General features: G+C 39.0%; 1 protein-coding gene across 17 annotated transcripts in view; it reads left to right on the forward strand.

Annotated features, from left to right (window-relative positions):
• Positions 1-18,342, forward strand: part of Dock10 (dedicator of cytokinesis 10) — a 249,841-nt gene that overhangs the window by 169,772 nt on the left and 61,727 nt on the right. For all 17 annotated transcript variants that reach the window (XM_076549961.1, XM_076549964.1, XM_076549958.1 and 14 more), the window contains exons 17-27: positions 486-673; positions 1,203-1,268; positions 2,945-3,037; positions 6,710-6,833; positions 7,015-7,136; positions 7,481-7,567; positions 9,713-9,805; positions 10,245-10,363; positions 12,184-12,253; positions 15,507-15,620; positions 17,676-17,747. In XM_076549961.1, the coding sequence (XP_076406076.1) occupies positions 486-673; positions 1,203-1,268; positions 2,945-3,037; positions 6,710-6,833; positions 7,015-7,136; positions 7,481-7,567; positions 9,713-9,805; positions 10,245-10,363; positions 12,184-12,253; positions 15,507-15,620; positions 17,676-17,747 (1,148 nt within the window). The remainder of the gene's footprint in view (positions 1-485; positions 674-1,202; positions 1,269-2,944; positions 3,038-6,709; positions 6,834-7,014; positions 7,137-7,480; positions 7,568-9,712; positions 9,806-10,244; positions 10,364-12,183; positions 12,254-15,506; positions 15,621-17,675; positions 17,748-18,342) is intronic.

Consider the following 18,342-nt stretch of genomic DNA (forward strand, 5'->3'; position numbering starts at 1 on the left):
AGGCATACGTAGAGGCAGAATGTTGTATACATAATAAATAATCTTTTTTTAAAAATATATAAATCCGCCGGGCGGTGGTGGCGCACGCCTTTAATCCCAGCACTCGGGAGGCAGAGGTAGGCGGATCTCTGTGAGTTCGAGGCCAGCCTGGGCTACTAAGTGAGTTCCAGGAAAGGCACAAAGCTACACAGAGAAACCCTGTCTCGAAAAACCAAAATATATATATATATATATATATATATATATATATATATATATATATATATATATATCCATCTCAAAGATTTGCCATGGTTCTTAGCCATGACTTTTAATACTAAATATATAACTTTCTCATGCCCAATGCCCCCTTCTCACATTTTCATGCTCTTGCTACACAATAGCAAATTTCCATTTTAAATAGATTCGTGTTAAGATATGTTAAGTGTTGTTCACTGTAGAAGACCCATATGAAATGACAAACTCTTATTTTCTGATTTTTTAAGACTGTGTAACATCGTCCTTTATCCCTGTCAAGCCTTTCAACGTGATGGCTCAGTCAGAACCTACAGTGGAGGTGGAAGAATTGATTTATGACTCAACAAAGCATTGCCGACCATACAGAGTGTACAAAAATCAAATTTATGTCTACCCCAAACATCTCAAGTACGATAGCCAGAAATGCTTCAACAAGGTAACTTCTCAGTTCACTGTATATAGATCACACAAGATGGTTCTTGAAAGGGCAACTTGAAATAACTATGAGCCAAGACTTAGAGGAAATGCTTAGCCAAGGGTGGGTACATCCTAGAATTTACTTTAGGATTATTTAAAGATGAATGCATTTTCAGGACCTTGAAGTGTTGCAGAAGAGTTATCTTATAGTTGTTAATCTCTGAATTGCTTGAAGATGCATGGTTGTGTAATATATTAATAATCTTTTCTAAAATCAGCCTGACATAAATTTAATCTAGATCAGTTTTTTGGTTCTTATAATGCTCTGAAAAGAGCATGCTTAGTTCTATACTGTGAGCTTTTTTTGCTGTTGTTTCCTTTAAAATCTCTCCAAATCCTGCAGCTTCTGAGGACCAAGACAATGGTGGTTATTCTACATTTTTTTTCATATTTAATTAGAAGCTACTTATTTTAGGCCCTTACATTGTTTGGGATGTTAATTTAAGAGGAAATTATCATATCCATTTTCCCCCACACTATAATTTCAGGCACGAAATATAACTGTGTGCATTGAATTCAAAAATTCTGATGAAGATGGTTCCAAGGCCGTGAAGGTGAGTCGAGTCACTTGGGGACACGCATGAGAGGGAAGGCAGGCACCTCGGTCCTTTGTATCACTGGGGAATTTTTATATGAGTATGGTTAAATGAGGAGCAATTTCAGGCATTTGTTTTAGATTTCCTGAAAATGTATATGACTTAACCGCCATCACTAACCCCATCTATCAGAAATGCTAGTCTCCCACAGCTCTTCACTTCAGGATTTGGAAAAAGGGAACTCATTATAGTGTGAAATAAATACAGTAGTACCCTGTGAAGAATCTGCCCTGTGCACAAATTAAGTCCACCTCTTGACTCATCATGCGTGATTTGTAGCAGTACATCCAGCCTGCCTTCATGCTGTCCCCATAGAGAGGCTACTATACACAGGCCTATTGGTTAATGCAGGATGTCCCTAGAGAGCTCGTATTTATGAACAGGATAGTTGGTTAATGCAAGGTACCTCCATAGAGCTCACATTTATGGAGCCAACTGCCCTAGGGACTAGAAAATGACTCTAAAAAGACAGCCCACATTGTTGATCACATGAGTTAATAGTATCATTATTTTGACCTATAAAACTGGATTGCCTTTTCTAGAGTTCATATATGATATGCACTATTTTTAAGGTTATCAAATAACAAAAAAAGCCTATAAAAATAAAGAGGAAAGCTATTTTTACTAAGCCTATGGTCAAATCTTCTAGGTTGCAGTGAATCAGAGTGAAGAGGTAGTTAAGAACCAAGATAATGTCTAACTAATCCTACCATTGCCCCAGGCTGTTTCTCATGATACCATCAAGTATCAACTGTACTCTGATTTATGATAGCAGGAAATTTTTAGTCTTATTTCAAAGAGTGGGGATGAACTTAAGAATGAGCTAACTCATGTAGGGTAGAGAGGCATTCTTCAAGATAATCTTGAGCCACTGTGAGCATCCATACAGACCGAGCTTTTCACAGCATTAGTATCAGGAAAGGAAAATTAGCAGGAGATATCATTGTTAAGCAATGCAATGACTAGGTAAGAAACCCAACGGGTCTGCCAAAGCAGTGCTTGTAATGGGGATGAACTAGGAAAGAAGGGCAGCAGCAGGTTTGTAGGCTCCCTGTCATTGCATTATTGACGTCATACAGAGACGTAGCATGACCAGACCTAAGACTAGAAGAGAGGTCCAGAGCTCCAGGCATATGTGCCCTTCACCTGTGTGATTCACGAAAGCCTATTCCAGTCCTCTGACCCAATTAGAGGTTAGGATACAACATCAAAAGCTGGGTCTGTCCTGCTACCTCCACTGTCATGAGTCGGAATTGGTTTGCATGGAACTGGGGTCCAGCCAAGCCTGAGGACCTTAACTCTCTCAGGAAGGCATCCTTTAGGGATCTGTCTTGAACCATTAACTCATATTCATGGCGATCAAAAGTCATCTAGTGAGTTGGTTCAGTCTTCAACCCTCGTGCCATACCTACAAGATGAATAAAGACTTTTAGATGCCCTTTGATGTCCCGTTGCATAGTACACACAGAACATTATATCAACGAAGTTCAAAGTTAACTAGATGTCATCCTGGGATGTCCATCACAAAGTGTGCTGGTATTGGTACTGGAATTGGAAACTGAAGAATTGACTTTTTCTCACTTGAGAATATTCTCAGGCACTCACAATTGTTTCCCTCATAACTTTCTAAACAGTGTATTTATGGAAAACCTGGAGGGCCGCTCTTCACTTCAGCTGCCTACACAGCTGTTCTGCACCATTCTCAAAATCCAGATTTCTCTGATGAGGTAAGGACCAGGCCTCCACAGCCTCTACCTGTAACTCATGGGTGAGTAAGTCAGAGAAACCTTGTCTAGACCACATCTCAGATTGAGGACAGTAGTGTACCCACCCCAAGACTCTAAAGTGACACTGACTGATGTGACGCTGGCTGATGATAATCCTGGTGTATGTTGCAAATTCCTGCAGCTGAGCACAAGACTGACCTTCAAAAAAAAAAAAAAAAGATGGTTCTGTTTTATCATTCTTTTCCAATGAGACTGTTTTTCCTCATTTATTTTATGGGTGATTTTAATAAAGATTATATTAGATAACTTTACCAATCAGTGGCAGCATATCATATCATTTTATAGCAGGAAGACCAGATGTTATGAATCAACACTATTGCTATTACCTGCATGAACTTCATTGGGCTCCATCCCCTCATCTCATGGTTAGAAGTGTGACTTGCTCTGGAAAATTCAACACTCTTACTGTGCACCAAGCATATAGACATCATCTCACTTAACTTCTCCAAAGCTTGGAAAATCCGGCACTGTTACCACCTCCTGTTATATAGACTAGGGCACTGGCTCAAGCAACTTTGTCAGGGTCATATAACTACTAAGTGACAGTCAGCATTCAAACCAGGCCATATTACTCTAGATAGAAGTTTCCCCGCTTCCTATAACTCATAAGAAATACCACTAGGCTCGTGGTAAAGTGCTGCTCACATATTAGCTCTTTTATAAACAGCCTGAGACAAGTTTCAGTGATTAAACCCAGCTTCTAACCATAAGACAAAGCTCTAAACTATGAAAACCAGCTAGGATTTTATATGAGTTACTCTATTGATGCTATAACAAATTCGCACCCTTCAGTTGCTCAAAACAATACACATCATTTACAGCTCTGGTGGTCAGGGGTCTGAACTGGCTGTCATGTGGCTGAAATAACCGTGTCAGTGAGGCCAGTATGTCTCCAGAAATTTCCAAAGGAAGATCTGTTTCCTTACCTCTTGCAGCCTCTAAACACCACCTCGTACCTTGGATTGTGACTCCTCTCCTGCCTACCTTTTATAAGAACTATGGTGGGACTGGAAATGTAGCTCAGCTGATGAAGTGTTCACCCAGCATACATTAAGTCCTGGGTCCTGTTCCTAGCACCCCATACAACTGGGTGTGATGATCACAGCCCTTGGGAAGCAGAGGTAGGAGGATCATAAATTTAAGATAATCCTTTGCAATCTAGACAGTTTGAGGGCAGCATGAGGTACACGGGATCCTTTTTTAAAAGGAAGGAGAAGAAAGGGAAGGAGGAATGGAGGGATGAAGAAAGGAAGGAAAGGCTCATAGTGACCACATTGTACCCACTTGTAATACCTGATATAACCCCAAGGTCCTCACCTTAATCACATCTTTGAAGTCCCTTTTGTCTCGCACAGTCATATATTCATGGGGTCTGGGTTTTAGAACACAGAGTCACCTTTGGGAGCCATTCTCTGTCTGACACCCCAGGTTACACATTTGTCATTTTCAAACTAATTAACAAAATCCCCCATCTAACCTCCTACTTCCTTATCTACTTAATTCTCTTATTTTCCTCCATCAATCCAGATAAGAAGATTTAAAAAAAGAAAACAAAAAGCTAAGGGAAAGAGTTATTATCATATTACAGAATATTTACCATATTGATTGACTTTTTGACAAAACAGGTGTGAAAGATGCATTTTCTGTAGATGTAAGAATTTCATAAATTAATGTTCTCAGAGTCTCAGTGCTGTTAAGTCTGGCTTTTAATCTTTTTCATTTTCTCATATTTCCTGGAATCTCATAAAACCTATGAGCTTTTCCACATGGCATGTAGATTATCAATCACTTAGTGGCCTTTGCAGCACAGATTTAATACTAAGGTTTTATTTCCTTGATTGTAGGAAAAATGATGGCATTATCTTTAAAATAGGTATAAATTATCCAATGCATCGTTACAATAAAATGTAACTATTTACAAGATTTTTTAAGTGAGGGATTGTGAAGACTAGTTTTATGTCAACTTGGCACAAGCTAGAGCCATTTTAGAAGAGCGACCCTCAATTGACAAAATGCCCCCGCCAGATTTACCTGTGGGAAAGTCTATGGTACATTTTTTTTTTTTTTATTGTTGAATGATGTGGGAGAAGCCAGATCACTGTGGGCAGGGCTTCTCCTGAGCTGGTGGTCCTGGGTTCCATAAGAAAGCAGTCTGAACAAGCCAGGAAGAGCAAGCCAGCAAACAGAACTACTCTGTGGCTTCTGCTTCAGTTCCTTACCATTTAGTTAACTGAAATTCTTGAATACTTGGTGCATTGCTACATAATCTTGAAGTTGGCTCAGAAGAAATTTTCTAGTGTTCTGCTTATTATTAGGGATTTTGAAATGTGTATAGGCTTTTGTAACCAGGTTAGTACACTGTTATATAAATAATATATCGGCGTGCAACTCATCAAAATCCAGGGATCCTCAAAATTCTTAGGGATCCTCATACATCAGAATTATCTGGAAGACTGATTGAAGCAGAATACTCAGATTTGGGTATTCAGCGTGTCTCAGTTAGGCCTAAGATTTCATGGTTCCAGGCGACACCGATGCTACCATTGCAGGGACCACACTGTGAAATCTCTAGTCCTAAATCCTTCCTTAAACAGAATGAAAATAAACCAGCCAGATGCACAGGACAGCTAATTAATAATCTATGGGTTTTAGTTATTGCTCAACTTGACTATTCCCAGAACTAGTGACTCACATAAAGCTAAGTGCATGATACCTGGACAGGCTCCTGGAATCCTGGTATACAGGGGTCATCAGAAGATGTAGGACTGTCTTGGAAACCACCTATTACTAACTCTACCATCTCTTACTCACCCAGAGCCCCCAATATCTCTGGCCTTGAGTCTCACCTCAGTAGTGTCCGCTTCATAAGACAATGGGGAAATTAAATGCATGTGACAGAACTTTAAAACCTAATCCAAAAGGTGCTATAAACTGTAGGTGGTTATTTCAAACCCTTTCTTTCCAGAAATATGGAATAACCCATGTAGTTATGTTTGTGTTTAATCAGAGGCATCATTAATAACCCTTCAGTACAGCTTCATCAAGTGACTCATTACTTGCTACGACAAAAGTCATCTCATATGTGTGTGTGTTGTATTGTAGAGAGATGGAGGCCAGGCTTCCAGTTACCTTGTTTACAGTCACAGTTCTCGATGATGTATACATGAATTGCCTGGGTATATTATTAAGATGCAGATTCAGATTCTGAGCAGTGTCTGAGATTCTGAATGGCTAACACATGTTCATTTACTACCCATGCCCATGACCATGCTCTGGAGGCTAGGACTTACAGTTTACACAGTTTATGGTAGTTCTTAATGTTTGTCTTCCTTACATTCTGTAGTTCTGTTAGTGAGTGTGTGGCTTTGAATATGTATATTTAATGCATACTCTAGAAACATAAATCATGTAATGAGAGATGCTACATAATCTAAGTTATCATCTACCACTTAAGATGTAAAAATAACATATTAATACATTACAGCCAGCAGATTGAATATTTGTTGAGTATTAAATCATTTTTGACTAAGCATGGACTTAAAATTCACTCTTGTTGCTGACGTGAAGCAAATGATTTTAATCTCAATCCAAATGTGATATCTTTCATTGCAGGTGAAAATTGAGCTACCAACACAACTTCATGAAAAACACCATCTTTTATTTTCTTTTTATCACATCACATGTGACATCAATGCCAAAGCTAACGCCAAAAAGAAAGAGGCTCTGGAGACTTCAGGTACTTACAAGAAGTGACCTGAAATAGGTCAATGTGTTTAACTAGAGTTGGAGAACATTTTAAAAAGATACAATTTATTGATTTTTAAATGAAATCAATGTTTATAGTGACAAATGGTATATTTGTGCTTCTTAGCATAGAGGTTTGCGTTCAAAACTTTCTACGTGTTGTCTCCTTGCAGTGGGATATGCTTGGCTTCCTCTGGTGAAACATGATCAAATAGCTTCTCAGGAGTATAATATCCCAATAACAACCACCCTGCCTCCAAATTATTTAAGCATTCAAGATTCTGCAAGTGGAAAGGTATTGTATAGTGTATAATTTACAAGAAACTTTTAAAAAATCAGCTATGAAACAAGGCTATCTTTTTTCTCTACTATTTAAACTAGCATGATAGTGTGCCTGTCCATTGCAATTATGAACTTAACCTACAATAATCCAACTCTTACTTTATTTGTGACCATTAAAAGAATGACTCTTGAAAGTATGTCAGGCTCATCTCCAAAACTTCCAAATGAATCTTCACATTTTTCCTGTCTCTAGAGCAATGTGGGAGTAACAGTTCAGAACAGCAAATTAACATAAACTAAGTGACTTGATTCTCTTATCTCATATTGTCGGTGATGGCAGCAAACTCTTTCTTGCAGCATGGAGGAAGCGACATTAAATGGGTCGATGGTGGCAAACCACTTTTCAAAGTGTCAACATTTGTTGTATCAACAGTGAACACTCAGGTGAGTGTCATGTTTTAAAGTGGAGACCTAGACTATGATATAATATGATGGTGGCTCCTGCATGTATAGGAGAAACGTATCATTTCGTGAGTTGTTGAATGGGCAGCTGGCTGAACTTGCCAAGAAAGATAACGTGTAATTTTACACCTCTTTCAAGACAGACAAAGTGCCCTCACTCCTTAAGCAATACAACTTGAGGCCAAAATGCAGAAGTGTATTTAGCATATGAATGTCTACTCATAGTATGATTTCCTCATACTTACAACTCCCAGATTTAGAACCTGTTCAGTGGTAAAAACAAATACATTTGACATTTACCCCGAAACTAAGCCTAATCCCCGTGCCTACCATGACCATGAGATAGACAGGACTTCAGTGGAGAGTCACTTTGACCAGTTCCTGGCTTGATGACTGAACAAGTTACTTTGGCCTCTTTGGTTCTCAAATCTTCATCAGGAAAATGGTATACATAAAATATCACTACTTAAGCTTGTGATGAATACCAAAGTAAGAAAATTCATGTGAAGGTAATAGTAATTCATGAGCTATCACATGCTATCTATACACACGTAACTGATAAACTGTAAGCTTACTCTTTCTGCTGTGAGGCAGCTTTTTTGTTTTGTACTGTTTTATCTCAACCTCATATTTGGCTCCTAAGAATAATTAAATAATCCAGGTTCCATGTAGAGATAAGCACAGAGATAACACAGATAAAGATTCACAGATATGATTTTAAAATTAATAAAGTTCGGTGTTTCAAAGAAACTTCCATCCTCATCCCCAGTCCTGGATCCCACAGCTGATTAAACCCACCTCATCTTGTTTTCCAAAGGTCCAAGGCTCTTGTCTCCCATACTCTGACTTCCAACCCATACTGCATTCCTTTAACTTCTCCAAGACGTTTTTGGTACCTTCCCTTCCTCAGCCAGGGAGAAAAGCACCTGCCCCCTCTCTCTGCCTTTTGCTCATCAATCTGATCAATTCACCCTGATCGTTCAGATCTGAGGTCAACTGTTACCTCACGTCTCCTAAGTCTTACTGGTTCCCTGAGCCTATAGACAATGCTGGGCTGTCTTGTAACCTGCTCAGATGGCATCTTGCTTTTATTGTGAAGCACTTCTCAAGCTGTGAATAAATAGGTACATGTGGAAGCTGTGGTATGGTGCTGGTCATGTTGTCATGATGGACAGCCCACAGCTGATGTGATCATGTCTGCCCTGCCTTTCTTCTGTCAAAAAGACCTACCAGGGGCCTGACACACAGTCAGCTTTCACTAAATAATGGCTAACTTGACAAATATATGCAGACATATCTAGGAGGAAAACACTGTCACTAGTTAAGAAATAAACTGCAAATAGGAAACAGAAATATCACATACTCAAATACCAGTATGAGGAAAATCCATGCCGGATGCCCATGTAGTATGTACTGCAAGAGAAACATCAGAAATATATCTCAAACTCAAATGTTCTTTCATTTCTTGACTATATAACTTAGCTCAGAACTTGGAGAAATTCCAAGCAGATTTCAACAGATCAAAACCAAGATTTCTTGGGGTTTATGTCACACTTTTTGTTGTGTCCTAATACCAGGCTGATACAGACACATCAAACCTGGAAATATTCCTAGGCATGTCAAAGACAGCACAGTGTCCTGTGGGTCATAGATGATGTAAGAGAGATTTATAAAGTTCTCTGGAATGTGGGCTGGAAAAATAAGGAACATTGGGGGGGAAAAGAAAGAGAGGGAGGGAGGGATGGAAGGAAGGATAAAAGGATGGAAGGAAAAAAGAGAAACAGGAAGGGAGGCAGGTAAGGAGGAAGAGAAGAAAGGAAAGAAAGGAAAAAGAGAGGGAGCCTGCCAGCCAGCCAACCAGCCAGACGGCCCGCCAACGGATGACATTCTCTAGCCAGGGCTATTTGGCCAAGAGGGATGGGAGAACTCTGAGTATGAAATATTTGAGAGATTGGGCATTGTCATCCAGAGTGCTGGAGTTCAGTTAGGGACCTTCAGGTGACCTCTCTGTCTACTGAAAGAAGGGGCTCTAAGTCTGATGTCGTGGGGAAACGCTGCTTAGAAGTGCTTGCCACCATCACTCAGTTTGTGTGCCACCACAGATAAACACTTCTTCTGCCTTTGCAGGACCCACATGTGAATGCATTTTTCCATCAGTGCCAAAAGAGAGAAAAAGACATGTCTCAGTCACCTACCTCGAGTTTTGTCCGTGCTTGTAAGGTAACAGGATGTGCAGATTTAGTGGTTTGTGGCGTAGAAACTGGCAAAGAAAACCTATTTCCCACTGAATAGCAAACTAAGAAGTGATGGTCACTGGGGACTTTAAAAGACTTTACAGTTTAGGGAGCAAATGAGTTTCACTTCATACTTTCTACATGGTTCTGTTCACATGAAAAGGAGAAAAGGCAAAGATCAGTTTTTTTTTTATCCTAAACAGAAATCATTGAAAATAAGAATGTATTTACCATTGCTAATTAAGCAGAGTCCTTTCAACATGACCTACACCTTCTGGCATAGTGACACAGGAAAGCGAATGACCAGATAAAAGGGGAGCCACGGTGATCACGTGATCACATCGTATTCCTAAAAACACCTGCAGATTGTGCTGGGCTACCTCCTCTCGTTTCTTTACATGTTTCTTCTCATCAACTCACTGCAGAACTTACTAAATGTGGACAAGATCCACTCGATCATCAGCTTCCTGCCTATCATCCTGAATCAGCTCTTCAAAATTCTAGTGCAGAATGAGGAAGAAGAAATCACTGCGACCGTCACCAGGTATCCATAGCAACCCTGGGGCAGGGGAAAGATTGTGCCACCCTTCCTCAGACAGAACCCTGATGATTGATTCTGACTAAATAGCCACATTTGTGTACATTTCGTGTGGACATGCTTTTCAGATTTAAGCATTTCTCACTCTCAAACCCTTGTTTTCAGATTCCTGACTATTATCATTAGTGGAACACTAGATTTTTTTTTCTTTTGTGCTTTTAACGTTTTATTTTGAGATAATTGGAGATTCATTAGAAGTTAAAAGGGGTAATATGGAGAGAATAAGTATACTCATTATTTAGTCTCCCCCACTCTCAATACACATACACACACACACACACACACACACACACACACACACACACACACACCTATCTGTGTATGTATGAAATTATACAGTATGCAATCATTAGCTTTTCCACTCATCACAATTCTCTGAAGATTCACCCAGGTTGTCCATCTATGACTAGGTCACTTCTTTTTATGGGTGAGTAGTATTCTATGGTATGGATTGTATCACAGTTTGTTTAAGGATTCATTTGTTGAAAGACATCTGAAATTTTCCTATTTGGGGTCTATAATGAACGCAGTCACTATAAATGTTTATATATAAATTCTAGGTCAGCATAACTCTAATGCCTGACTTCTGATGTGAATCCACAGTAGCGCAATGGCTGTACAATTCGTTGGCTGAATATTAGATATTTTTTTTTAGAAACTGCTAGAATGTTTACCAAAATAGTTGTATCATTTCATAGTCCCACAGAATTTTTTTAATTGCACTGTTTCCTTTCTTTTGTGTTAAATTTAGTCAAACCATACTCTTCCAACATCACTATTAAGTCTAGTCATAAACTTAGAATTCTGCATTTATATTATCTTGAATTAATAATTTAAACATATATTTGTTGTGTGTTTCAAAAATAGCCCTAGCATTAGGAAAAGATCACAGCTAGTATTGAAATATTGACTGTTTCTTCCTTGTTCATATTATTTATCTTTTCTACAATGAAGGCTTTTAGCTTTGTTTTTAACATAAAACCCCGAAGTTCTGGGAAATTAAAGTATGAGTATCAGTTCCACAAACATCCAGTTCTGGACCCAGATTAAAAATCTCAAATTGTGGCATCAACTAGCGTCCCTTTTAGCTGAGTATTATGTCGATGTTGAGAAGACTTTTAAATATTGCAGCTTACAGATCTGTTAGCTTCTGAGATCTCCCAAAGCTCTCCAGCCATGCAGCAACTGATCATGTTAATATGAAAAATATCAACATACCACTGCTACATGAAACCCTAGCCCAGCTAATGAGGGAAATATACAGCTTAACCTAATCTCTTTTTCCAAAAATAGGTCTTCTGCTCACTGGTTGAAAGGTGAGCCCTTTAAAATGGAACATGGGCACTAATCAGAGCCTAATTAGGTACTTAAAATTATCCCTTTTCCAGGAAGACAATGTCAGCAAGTGCAGAGACCACAAGTAGTGCATTCAGCTCGGAGGAAATGTCTCCAGTGTGACCTCATGCCCTAAGACCTTACTTACCTTACCTTACCTTACCTTACCTTACCTTACCTTACCTTACCTTACCTTACCTTACCTTACCTTACCTTACCTTAGTGGGTTCTTGGAATGCTTCTGTTTGGAAATTACTCCCAGGTGATAGAGATATGTCACGTGCCCTCTGTTGGGAGTGAGGAAGGCAAGAGAAGAGTGTGATTTGGCTGGTTCATTCATTCATTCATGAAATACCCCATTTTCCAAGTATTCTAAGACAGTAGAATCTTTATACCTTCAGCCAGGCCACTGAACATCCTTGCTTTTCCAGGGTTCTGGCTGACATTGTGGCCAAGTGTCATGAGGAGCAGCTAGACCATTCCGTCCAGTCATACATTAAGGTACGGAGTCGCCACTAGGGCACTGATCATGTGCCCTGTGCTGTGTGGCTTGTCTTGTTTCCTGTCGGCACTAAGAGGGAGGGTCTCACCCTGAAGTTGGATGGTGCCCACCATGGTCAGAACACAAGTTCACCTTAGAAGAATTCCATTTCTTTGCATTAATGAGCTACCTGTATTGTTTAAATGTAAAAGCACTGTGTGCATGTGTAAATGAATATCAATGTGGGAATGGTGGAAAGAAAAAGACAGAAAAGAAAGCTCAAGTGTTGCTCCTTTGAAGTTGACATTAGAAATATATAAAATTTCTATGCTAATTAAGAAAGACTTCTGCGGGTTTGTTGAATGCTCTGTGTTTCTTCTGTATTGTTTTCTTAGCTCTTTTTATTGTTTTCTCAGGCATTATTTCATTTTCCCAGTTACTGTATATTTGTACCTGCTTCTGGTATGTTAAGTCCTTTATCTTCTGGCATGAACCATTTGCCCATCTCATTGGTGTGCACTGCTTCCTCAGTGTCCCTTGTCAAGTGTCCACTTGGAGATGTCCTATTCTCATTTTCAATTGGCTGTGAATCGATGCCAATGAACTTGTGGTGATGTTTGCATTCTCATAGCTCTGCTCCAAATATCCTTTCATTGAAAGCAAAATACAAGCATCCTCAATTGCTTTATGATACATACAAAACTTACATTTCCATTTTGCATACACAGACTGGATCTTTGGAGATATTGCTTTTTAAAGGAAATATATTCAAGTCATATATAGGGATAAACATGTACATTCTAGATGTTTAGAAATGCAACTGGAGAAGAATTGGGGCCTTCTGTGATAGAAGCTTCTTTGTTTAACAATGATTAGTGTCATAGAAATGTTGCTACAAAAGGAAGTAGTTAAAAATCTCGTTCCGGAATGAACCACTCTGAGATTCCACGTGCATGGATTCCTATCTATGTATTTTCTATGAGAAGTGTTAGATGTCTTCCCCAAGTACCAAAGCATGAGTTGTGACCCTCCTTAAAAGAGCCTGCATTCTAGAATAGTCATTTCACAGCCCCTTCCTTAGAATATAATTGTACCTGCTAGGACCCTGACTTCAATTACCAAAAGCTAATTACACCCACAAATACCATGTAGTTTGCTCTGTGCTTAATAGAGGGGCATCACTTACTTTGCTAGTGGATTGATGAGTGTATTTGCTAATGTAATTATCTGGGAAGAGTTTATCTTCTCAATACTTACCCTTACTTTCTATTTCAATCCACAAAGAGACCAAATAGAATAAAATAATTCCTTGAATCATTGTACTTCATTCAGACAACACCATTTCAACTGTAGTATCAATTTCCTTGTTCTAATGGAGTTGTTTAAAAATATATTAAGAACTTCAGCTGTTGTGGCTACTTCTGTCATCACCAAGGCCAGCTCCTGTGAGAACCTCGGATGCTCAGACACTTACTCTGTGGTGCTCTTGGAAATGCATCTTGGAATAGGCTTTATTCTCACCCAGAAAATATGAAATATCTTGACAAGAGTGTCACATTCTGCAATACAGAAGAGAAGTGGTTTACCCTTTGTTCTAAAGTAGCTCAAATCCAGGGATATACTTTTGTGGAATTTCAGATTGACAATTCCTAAGGATATTTTAGAATTTATTTTGAAATAAACAAACACTTCCAAATAAGTACAACCAACTTGTGGATCAGTCTGGGAAAAAAAATCCCTAAACTAAGAAGTGAGAGACTTCAGTGTAAGCAGTGAAGTGCTCTGAGAAGTGAACCTCAGGAAACCTCAGCTGTCTCCTCTGATACAGAAGAGGAGACAGACTAGACGAGGACCCAGACATATGATTCTGTGATCAGACTCCTGCTAAGGTATATGGTTAACAGCCTGACCTTGAGCTAAGAGTTTGAAATTATTTTTACCAGAGGTGGAAGGGAAACATTTAACATATAGGTATATATTAAGTCCCACCCCTAGGAACATTGTAAGCAACTGATGGGCTGATTCCAAGACATGCTTGTATATCCTTGGGTGATGTTATAGTCATTGTAATTTGTATTTATCCACAAGTAAACAAAACACCATTTCAAGTTCAGTGGTACCAGCTGCTAACTCACTCCATCTACGGTATCAAAACTGCACACATACACTGTGTCTTTTTCAAAGATGTGTGTCTGCGTCAATCTAATTAAATGCTGCGCTTCACAGGGGTTTGTAGCACCAACAATTCTAAGAAGCAGGTTTGTAAGGTTAGACTAGTCCAGTGCTAGTTGAAACAAAATACCCTTCAGGCTAAATAAATGTGTAGGATTCAACAGTTGATGGTAAGTTTGTCTTCATAGGAAGTTCAATGCTCAGGGGAAACTAATTACCCTTAGCTGTAGCTGGTTATATGAGCCCATTAGCTTTCTGTCTTCCCTTTGAGATGAACTTCAAACCTGCTGAGGTCCTTCGAGGTCCAAAGAAAGGGTTAGAGATCCAAAAGTAAATGCACCAGTCTCCTGCCTGTCTTCCCTCTAAGTTGCAGTCTATTCTAAATTATGAATATCATGAAGACAATACCTTTCTTGAGGCAAACCCAACTCATAAACAAACTACTAAAATTCAATATGAAGCATTTAATGTCTTTGAAATATGTGTATTCATATGTATGTATTGATGTTCTTAAAATATATGAAGAAATAAAGAAGGTTATTACCAAGACAGTCCTTGGGGAGAAAAAAAAAGGAAAGTAAGCAGCGTTCATTATCTTACTGATGGCTGATGTTTATCAACCTCTTGATAGCTGTGTCTAGCATAGGTGATAAAACCTGGGCTTATGGGGCGCTCACCTCCTCACTTCTGGAAGGCACCTGCTTCCCCACTTGGCTATTTGAGTGGGCGCTCTACCCTTTCAGGATGAAGAATTGCTACCATGCCACCTGTTGCCAGTGGAAGGAAAGAGAAGGGGAGTGTGTCCTACGTAGGTGGGTCCAAGCCCTCCATGACTCCTTGAACCTGCTCAATGGCTCTCTGGCCCTTTCTCTTGATTTCTACAGAAAGAGTGCCAAGGAGAGCTTAGGTGAGCAAGGCCCTACTTCTGCAAAGACCCAAATAGGAGCAAGTGTGTCCTGCTCTTCCCATCAGTCCTACGCTGACTCCATGACTAAAGCTGACACAAGCAGCTGATTATGAGAAATGAGTTGTTTGTGTAGGGTAATCTTCGAAACCTTTTAAGAGTAATTAACTTTGTTCATTTATCTGGGTTTTCTTCAGTTTGTATTCAAGACCAGGTCCTACAAAGAGAGAACGATACATGAGGAACTGGCTAAAAATTTGAGTGATCTTTTGAAGTCAAATGATTCAACGATAGTCAAGCATGTCCTAAAGGTAATCCTCTTCATCACAGTGCATAAGTTGCTAGCAGTGGGTGCAGAATTTTATCGCTCGAAGGTGACAGGACTCACTGATTTTCACAAGTCATTTTCCTTCTAATTTCTGACATAAGTTTCATATCAAAACTTAATTATATCAAATTATCAATTAAAAGTGGGGTCTTCTATGTCAAGAAACAGAGAGAGGAGCAGGTTGCACCCAAGTTTAGTCCTTTGATCTAAAGGCAGAATGAATTACTATTAAAAATTGTCTGGAAATATTCACAAACAGTAAGTATAGCACAAAGCTTGTTCAGCTAGTTATAGTAGGAAAAAAATAGGAAAGAACTGTAATGGCATATTAATGAGCATATTGACAATAGAGGATAAGTGAGTGACAGCCAGTTTTCAATCTCAAGTTGAAACGTGTGCAGGGACATGAAAAAAGAGACAGTGAATAAACTATAAAATGATGTTGGAACCCTGAATTTAGATTCAAGCTTTTTGTCTATTGTGATTTGACAAATTCATCTGATTGGGTCCAACTGATTGCAAATATCTAGAAAGGCAATATGACATCATAAGCCATCAGCATAAGTTCACAAAAATCTGACTGACCAAGTAGTTTATTTTTAAGAAGCCTTCTGAGTATATTCATCGTATCTATTCAACTGATATATTTCAGGCACCTGCCTACCTTCAAGCAGTCAGACTCCTAGGCACTTGGAATGTATTAGAGAGGTGACTTAAGTTCCATGCCTTTGGGTGCTTACTGGGAGGAAAGAGCTAGGGATATAATTTAATCATAAATTATATGTTGATGGCAAGTCACATGGGAAAAGAAAGTGTGGAGCCGTTCAAAGAAATAAGCAACTCTACTAGGGTGGGCAGGTGACCTGATAGAGAAGGGGACACTTGAGGAAAAGGGAAGGGAGCTGGCCATGGGGATTTCAGGGTAGAACACTGCAGGTGTGGGAAAGGCCTTACCTATTCAATAAGGCTGTAGATAACTCTGAGTCTGAGAGCACCACTGTGGGCAAGGATGGGAGCGGTTAGATGAAGTCAGAGAAGCCATGAGCAGTCTGCCATGCCTGTGGACCACCATGAGAATGGAGAGAGTCTGTTGAATATGGAAACAAATGTTGGAACATTTGGTACAATGACTAAAGGTGCAGTTTGGGACAGGATAGGAGATGGAGGTAGTTGCAGTGTGCCTTGGATTCCTTAAACACTTTTGATAGTGTGGGTTTCAGTTTCACTATCAAGCAGACACTTTCATTTCTTCAGGGAAGTGATCCCTTCATTAAGCCACATCTGCTTCTTTAGAATGGACATCAGCCTCTCATCCCCTTCACCTAAGCCAATCTCTTGGACTTAAGGTGATGGTCCACAAGGGTTACCACAGCATTGTACTAGCCAGAAACTGGATGTGATTCAATTGCTCTGTGGTAGTACAGCAGAGAGATTCATGATGATTGAATATGTAGTGTGGTATTGCGATGTGACCCCATGCTAATGAGTCTCCATAATGAGACTCTAAACGAGGTTTGTTGAATTAAAAAGGTAGTCTCAGGAGAATAGGTAGAGAATAGCAATTTTTATTTGGTGTTCAGTGGTAGAAAAAGGGAAATACACTTTCAACGTGTAAGTATTGGTGGGAAAATGATTAACACATAGCAAAATGAGTACAAAATTAAGAGCCCAGTGATGAGCCTATCACAAAAGCTTTATTTTAGTTTTGTTAACTTAAGTGAAACAAATATTCATGAATAAATCTTTCATGAACAAATGCTCAAAAAGTCATCTCAAGTAAACTGTACACTTTTTAGCTTCAACTTTTTGATATTATTAAGGAGCTAATGTACGTAATAATGTATGATGTGAGCTATGACAAGTATAACTTTGATAAATGTCATCCTAAGGTAACAGAGAATGTGTTACTGCCCTGGTCCATTTACTTACTAATTTACTTTAAGATTTAAAAAAAGTAGTAATATTGTATTGTAAAGATCATAATCATCATTATTTTTACATAGATTAATAAATCTTTTATTGTCGTTTTCCCTTATAGCATTCTTGGTTCTTCTTTGCAATTATTCTAAAATCAATGGCACAGCACTTGATTGATACAAATAAAATTCAGGTAAGATCATAGGTAATATAGCAATGTAATATCATCCAACAATTACACTAATGAACATGTTCTCATTAGTTCCACTTTTATTGGCTGTGTAAAACCTTAACAATTTATGTTAATTGCTTTTTAAGTACAAGAACTGATCATGTATGTTAATAAAGGCCCATTCAGAAGCAGATGCTAAGACAAAATTACAATTGCAAAATCTATTGGAGAGAAGTAATTATAAAGGACAAATGGAAAAAAAAAGAGGTAGGCAGATCTGATACCTATGAGAGAAAATAGAGAAGGAAGGGGCGTTGGTTTAAATGAGCCTGGCACTGAAGAAGCTTTCAGCCTGGTCAGTGCATCATGTGAAAGCCGAGGATGCTCACTGGAGGAACTGTACACTGCACAGGTCCTGCTGGCAAGTCTCAGCCAGCTCCATCACTGAATGGAAAAAGCCTGAGATAATGCGTTTTTGCCATAAGTGATTGATTGGGTCTGGGATATAGCAGGTTTTTACATGTTTTATACTAGTTAAGGAAATATCTGGGCTTCTACAGTCCACAGTTATGATGGCACATTGCACACAGTTGTGAATCTGCTCCTTCACATCCCC

This window comes from Peromyscus maniculatus, chromosome 13 (assembly GCF_049852395.1).
Source record: "Peromyscus maniculatus bairdii isolate BWxNUB_F1_BW_parent chromosome 13, HU_Pman_BW_mat_3.1, whole genome shotgun sequence".
NCBI lineage: Eukaryota > Metazoa > Chordata > Mammalia > Rodentia > Cricetidae > Peromyscus > Peromyscus maniculatus.